The following is a 7,002-nucleotide window of genomic DNA, read 5'->3' as shown; positions in this document are numbered from 1 at the left end:
TTACCAAGATTTAATGTACATTTATTCTTAACACGTGGAACATATAGTATAAAGATTTCATACTGAATAAATGATATTCATTAAGCCAAAAAAGGAAAAAAGGAGGAATTTACATCAAGTTTTAGCTACATTGTTTGAAATACAAATATGCAGATTTTATCACTGAAAAAATCTCAATTGTGTTTCTTCATCAGGAACTTCAACTGAACCTAGAACTTTTTCACACCTCGATTAGAAAGAAAACAAAACAAAACAAAAACCCAGAAAAAAATAAACTATAAGTTGATTGGCTGCTGAGACAGCAAGGACTTTTTACAGAGACCTGTACAGCATCGCAAGAAGAGGGGCGATGTCTGGCAAGAGATTAAATAGCTATGTCTCGCTTTGTGCAGGTCACCAACTTGTTAACTCGTCATACTATAAAGGGGTAGCTGGGAGGGGGACCAAACTGTGGGGACCCAAGGGTATGTGCAATGTACAACGTCATATATATACACACGTGGCAGCACAGTGGCTGCAGCTAAAGGTTAAAACCAGTTCTAAGAGGTGATCTCAGGGTTATTCATACAATCAAGGAGGAGAGAAAGAGGTCAGGGTGTTGTAGGTTCACACATGATACTTTGGGGGAAAAGCCTTTTTTTTTTTCTCCTCAACGTTTAACTAAAAACATTTTTAAAAACTACAGCTTGCTGCTGACCCAGCGTTTTCTCTTGTTTCCATGTGAGACATTATTATTACAGTATGTTTACAGTATCAGGTGTACAGTACAGTACATGAAAGGGTCTACACTCTACTGCACAGGCCTCTCCAGTGAACAGGATCTGTCCACAACTTCGAACTTCTTGGCTCCTGCAAGATTGTGAATGTACAACAATAAACCACACACAGTTCAGCAGTCACCTTTTTTGTCCTTCAGAGGGTTTTTTTTTGTATTTTTTCCTTTTTTTTTTTTTTACCATTAAAAACAGTTATGAAATGTGGCATCCCGTTGATGCAAGAACCGGGAAAGCCATTTTTATTTTTATTTTTTTTTCCCCAAACTCACTGTAAACAACAGTAACTTTGGTTAAAATAAAAAAGTCTTCTATGTAGGCAGAGCTTTGTCTTTTCAAATAGGGTAGGGTCCTGAGGGGAGTAAGGTGAGGACAAGGAACAGAAAGGTAGAGGTGAGGGAAGCTGAGAGGAAAGGAATAGGAGGGACTTTTTTCCCAAGGGAATAGCTGGACAGCACAGGGTAAACTGGATTCTGAGGTGGTTTTGCATAAATAAAGGGCAACAGTCAGTTTCTAAGTTCTCCACACACGCACACACACACAGGGAGGGAGGTGTCCCACGGCTGTCATGACTGGCCAATCAAAAACAGTACATCACAAATGACTTGTGAAACCAATGAGTTCATCAATGGTGATACTGAGATGTCCAACAGCCGTGACTCATACAATGTGAACTCTGAGTGGTTCTCGTCCACCTTGGCCAGGGCCAGCAGTGCACGGGCAGCCCGCCGCATCATGTCCACACTAGTTGGCTCGAAGGGCGGGTTCTGCATGTGGAGCAGGCTAGCCTGGCTCTGTTGGAACTGTGTGGCAGCAAGGCTATCCTCCAGGAAGCCCAGGAGGTTGCCGATGCTGCCCTTCTGCACTGCGATGGCACGGGCTGCCAGACTGTCTCCCTGTGCCAGGTTGGCCAGCAGTACCACAGCCATCTCCCGGCAGACCGGGTTCTTTCGGTCACTGAGGAAGCGCACCATGGTGCTATACAACTTCTCCAGGCGGCTGAAGGGGGGCGTGGCCAGGATCAGGTCCACATTGTTGTCCTGGATGCTGAGTTTGCTGAGGGTTTCCAAGACCAGTCTCTGAGGGGAGAGGACGGCGTTGGGGCCCAGGGTGGAGAAGGGGTCCTGGGCTTCAGCTGAAGGGCAGACTGCCCAATGTAGGAGTCCATCCAGGACAGGCAGGCAAATGCTCTCGGGGTACGGGGAGAGGTCCAACTGCCCCGAGATGTTGGCTAGCGTGACCAGGGTGTTTTCCCGGAGCATCTCCAAGCAGTCCCACCACCACTCCACTTTGTTGCAGCTCACCCCTTGGTCCTGCTCCTCCTCCTTCTCATAAGTCAGTGGTGCCTGCTTCCGTTCTGGATGCTTATGGTGTAGAAGGATCAGCTTGCCGAGGATCAGCAGCAGCCCTGGGTGTTTGGACATCTCAAAGTCGTTACCTGGCACAAATGACAGGCTTCGGATGGTATTGGAGACACAGACGCAGCGCTTGGCAAGGGAATCCTGCCAGTCCAGAAGGGTACACAGTGGGGTCTCATCTTTACTGTGGGGTTCATCCTCTAGGATCTTGATGTTCCGGTGGCTCTGTGCTGGGCTGATGCCAAATGGAAACTTGCTGCTCTCCTTGGTAGCCTCTGCACTCTTAGCTCCCTCCTCAGTCAACGTACTAGACCGTGTGGACAACATATCATCCATAGTAGCTGTGATCCGTTTTTCTGGAGGGCCATCAGGTGGGGCACCCTTCTGTTCTGTTGTCCCTGATGTACCCTCTGCTGCTGTGACATGTTTCCGGGTGACTGGTAGGCGGGGCACATGAGGCCGGGTAGGCAGCAGCTCTGTCTTGCTCTCAAAGTGGGTCTGAATATGCTCAGTGGTGTCCCCCCCACCAATCCGCCAGTGCAGCAGGCCACTGTCAAACTCCTGCACACGCCCAAGCTTATCTGAGCAGTCCACCACAAACGGGTCATTCTTCTGTACGATCTTTACTGGAAGCTTGTCAAACTTACTAATAAGTTTCTCCTCACTATTCTCTGAGGCTGCCTTGTCCTTTCCTGAAAAGGCCATCTCCTCATCATTTTCAACTACTTCCTCCTCTTCTTTGTCCTCTAGTTTAGGATCTAGAAGGTCTTCCTCCTCCTCCTCCTCCTCCTCTTCCTCCTCCACAGGGGCTGGACTAGACACCTTGCTGAATCTCCCAGGGTCCAGTAGTGTTCTCTGCCCTGGGTCACCCACCTCATACTCCTTTAAAATTCCAAAGATCTCGATCAGGCAACGTCGGAAATATTCCACAAGGAGCTCTAGCAACCCTGGGAGCTAAAAAAGGAAGAACAGGAAACAAATTAAGGGACAAAAGTGGGCTAAGATAAGAATCTTTGATTTGAGAGACCTCCAAGGGTCTTCTATCTAATCTCCCCGCTTTCCTTCCAGGTCAGACCATCTGTAGCACTGGGAAAGGCAGAAGTGCTTCTTTCCCAAAGGCTCTTTAGTCTCTCCCATGACAGGCACAAAGTTCTTCCTTCTGCCCAACCAACTTACCTTCACGCGAGCCTGCCTCAGGATAAAAATGTTGACCCACGGCTCTGCACCTCACTACCAGTGCTACCATCTCTCAACATCCTCTTTCCCAACCAATTTCTGCTGTTCTCCACCAGGCCCAATTTCCTACCTGTTGGTCATTGTTACTGTCCCTCTTAAAATACTATATCCCACTGCCAAGTGGAACCCCAGTCTAGGCATGGTGGGATGACCCCTTGAAACATGAGCAAGAGAGGGAATGCAGTTTAGACAGATGTTCATCTGCTCTCTTCTCTCCAAGCTCCCCAACATTCTAGGAAGCTGGCACTCCATGAAACATGCAACATAATGAATGGGATGAGGCTTTGGTTAGGCAAACATTGGTCCAAGCTGGTGCTAGGGAGACCCACACTCCTGCTTGGATCCTCTATAGGCCATTTATCTCTAGAAGAAAACAATAATCTCCAATCAGATCAATTTCTGGTGGAACAGTATAGCAGCATGAAAAAAATAAGGGCTTTATAGGAAGATCTAGGTTTGAATTCTGGCTCTTCCAGGACCTAGTTGTGTGATTTAACTTTCTAAGCTATAGTTTTTCCATCTTTCTGGAAATTCCTAAACTTTATAGGGTTGTTCCAAGGTCTAAATGAAATATATCAAATGTCTGGAATATGGAAGTTGTCCAATCAATATTTGTTCCTTTACTTTTTCATAGGAGGCAAAATTATGCAATAGACATAAAGTCAGGTTTTAGAATCAGACTCTATTAATAGCTGTGTGAACCTAGGCAAACATAAGATTCTGAGCCTATATACTCATCTCTAAGTGGCCACGTCTGCCTCAGAAGACCGTTGTATGACATGAAAGAAAATAGGAAGAACCTGGCATGAAGTGAGGGCACAATAAACGGTAACTATTAGTAACAATGCCCCCTTAGCTCCTTGATAGACAGGTTGGTTGGTAGGTACTAAGGGTGATCAAAAGAGTAGGACGCTGCAACAGAAATTCTGCCCAGTTACTGGGAAAACGCAAGGTGCACATCCTGTGGAGAAGGTCTGGAGAATCACCTCTGCAAGATCATTAACCTCCATTGGCCCTCACCCCTATTCCCATTCTACACCTTAGGAAAATGGGATCAACAAAAATCTCTTCTATTCAGGGTAGATGAAATAAAAAAGAGAATAAAGGAAGTATTCTGCTCATTGATGAAGATCATACGTTCTTAGCAGTCTAGAAAACATGGTGTCCTTGCTGACATCAACAGAATCTGCATTTCTTACCAATACCAAAGAGTTCTCTCAAATTCCCTTTGAAGTCAATCCTGGTATCTTACACAGATTATTATTGTTCTCAGTATTCTGAGTCCATGGCCAGTGGCAAAGTATTGGCATGGAAGATATTAGAGGGGGAGCGAGAGGGAGGAGGCCATGTTGACTGGGGATAGCTTAATTCCCTGTATCACTTAGCACCATCGACTTCAAGAAGATCCCAGGCCCTCCCAAACTTCCAACCTTCCCTAGGCACCTGTACTCACCTGACTGAGGTTGAAGGTCATGATGCTATTGTCATCATACAGCAGGATGTTAATGGTGTCTAATGCCCATGTGCTCTCTGCCAGCAGCCCAGACTTGAGGGACATCATTACCCGCCATGCCTCCGGAGTTCCTGAAATAAAACCTCCATGTCATCCATCCACCAAGCCCAGGGCTGGCCCAGCAGTCAGGCTAGTATGAAGATAACAAACGGAGGCAGTTCCTATCTGGGAGATAATACCTTCTGCCCCTCATGGCTTCTAGGTCCTCTTAGGACATCACTGCATAGCAATTCCTTTAAGTAAAAGCCTGAAATCAGCTGATTTCTTCCTTACCCAAAGTTCTTTGGTTCTGTTTTAGTCAACATGACCAGATTTAACCTCATCTAGAATATCAGGATGGAGAGAGAGCAATGGACAAGATGGAAAAGGGCAGATTACACAATCCAATCAGGGAGGTCTCCTTACCGATGTCTTTCATGGTGAGTCGCCTCCTCTGCTTCAAAATAGGCTGTGTGGCTTCAACAGAGCCAGGTGGGAAGGTGATGTCCCGCCGAATCATGGGGGGCTGCACAGGGGCAGGTGCTATGTGAGAGGCAGGTACGGGGGGCCCTGCCTTTTGCATCTTCATCCCAGAGTGCAGGAATGGAGACTTGCTAGGAGAGGTGCGGTTCTCCATTGGCCGGGGCAGGGGAGCAGGGCTGGATACCTGAGGAATGTGATTCTGCATGCTTGGTGGGGGCTGGTAGTTGGAAGGAGGGGGCCTTGTCATGGGGGGTACGGGGGCAGAGGGACCATATGGGGGCTGGCGTGTGCCATGGGAAGGCCATGAGCCTTCATGGTTGGCCCTCTGATCCGTATGCAGCATTTCATCTGTTCGGTTCACACCATGATAGGCGGGGCCCTGGGGGGCAGAGCCTGTGCTCTGCCTGTTGGCGTAATTGTAGGTCATGTCATTACGCCCTTGCCACATGGTGCCTTGCTGAGCAACCTCAGCGGATGCCTGTATGGGGCCACCCATCATTTGTGGTGGCATGTTCTGCTGGGCACTGGAGCCAGGGGGTGCTGAGACACGGTCTCGGCCAAACTGGAATGGAAACTGGTTCTGGGGGCCACTTGCTGGTCGGCGCTCAGTAGCAGCGGCGGCAGTGGCAGGATACGCGTTGCCATACTGGTTGTACACATCTTGCTGTGGGGAAGGCTGGGCAGCTTGTTGTTGGCTGGCAGGCTGGGGCTGGGCTGGGGGCAACTGCTGCTGCTGGGGCTGCCCCTGCCCCGTGCTGTATGGCACACTGTACATTTCCCCTTCGTGCCGCTTGGCAGTAGGGCCATATGTGCTATCCATCGGCCGCTTGTAATTCTAAGACAGGGACAATCAGAGGGGAAGTTAATACTTTGCACAAAAGAACCACAGCTCCCAAGATGGCTACACCAGACACTCACTGGACTTGCTTCTGCCCCTCTAGAAGACACAGACTTCCAAGAGAACGATCTTTACAAATTATCTCTGAAAGCAAGAATCATTCTCTATTTCCCTCTGGGTCTCCCTTGCTCTAAGTAGAAAAGCAAAGAAAAGTTCAAACATCAAAATCAGTCCTGTTTCTCGCCCCTTTGGAGAACTAGAAACTGGACGGGACTCCAAACAGAGAAGAGTGGGGGCTTGGCTCTTCAGGCAGAGCTGGCTATCTGGGTGGGAGAAGACCACCAAAGTATCTAAAGTGAGCTTCTTAGACTTTCCACCTTAGTTTTCCAACTGGCTCTCTGTGTGTCAGTCAGTCCACCCTGACACTCTCCTCACCTGCTGCTGTTGCTGATACATTGTGGTCTGCTGGCTGGGGAAGGGGCTGCCGGAAGGGTTGCCTTGAGTGGAGAACTGATTGCCATAGGAATCATGTCTGCAGGAGGGAGAAAAACAGGATCAGAGTGGGAAATGGCAAAGCTAGAGGCATAGTGGCACTGAGACCAGGTTTCACTCACCGTTGCTGCTGTTGCTGCTGCTGAGGGGGGTAGCGACTAGGAGAATACATCCCCGAGTCTGGGTTGGAAGGCATGAGATTCGGCTGTGGGGCTCCAGTGCTCCCCATGTTTCCCTCGGGTCCTATTGCAGGCTCAGTCCTAAACAAAATTGAAGAAGCATATTGAGTCCATTATAGCTGTGGAGTTCTGGGGTCAGATAGGAGTGGGG

The 7,002-nt window shown here is 48.5% G+C and overlaps 1 protein-coding gene across 2 annotated transcripts in view; it reads right to left on the bottom strand.

Annotated features, from left to right (window-relative positions):
* The window catches only part of ARID1A (AT-rich interaction domain 1A), a 72,592-nt gene continuing 65,590 nt past the window's right edge, over positions 1–7,002 (bottom strand). For both annotated transcript variants that reach the window (XM_087820235.1, XM_087820236.1), the window contains exons 16-20: positions 6,795–6,932; positions 6,616–6,712; positions 5,286–6,177; positions 4,821–4,951; positions 1–3,085 (exon numbers count right to left, since the gene is read on the bottom strand). In XM_087820235.1, the coding sequence (XP_087676361.1) occupies positions 1,340–3,085; positions 4,821–4,951; positions 5,286–6,177; positions 6,616–6,712; positions 6,795–6,932 (3,004 nt within the window). In that variant the 3' untranslated portion in view covers positions 1–1,339. The remainder of the gene's footprint in view (positions 3,086–4,820; positions 4,952–5,285; positions 6,178–6,615; positions 6,713–6,794; positions 6,933–7,002) is intronic.

Source organism: Miniopterus natalensis, chromosome 9, assembly GCF_054644295.1.
Source record: "Miniopterus natalensis isolate mMinNat1 chromosome 9, mMinNat1.hap1, whole genome shotgun sequence".
Classification (NCBI taxonomy): Eukaryota; Metazoa; Chordata; class Mammalia; order Chiroptera; family Miniopteridae; genus Miniopterus; species Miniopterus natalensis.
The sequence above is the reverse complement of the archived record's forward strand: the minus strand, read 5'-3'. Positions and strand labels throughout refer to the sequence as shown.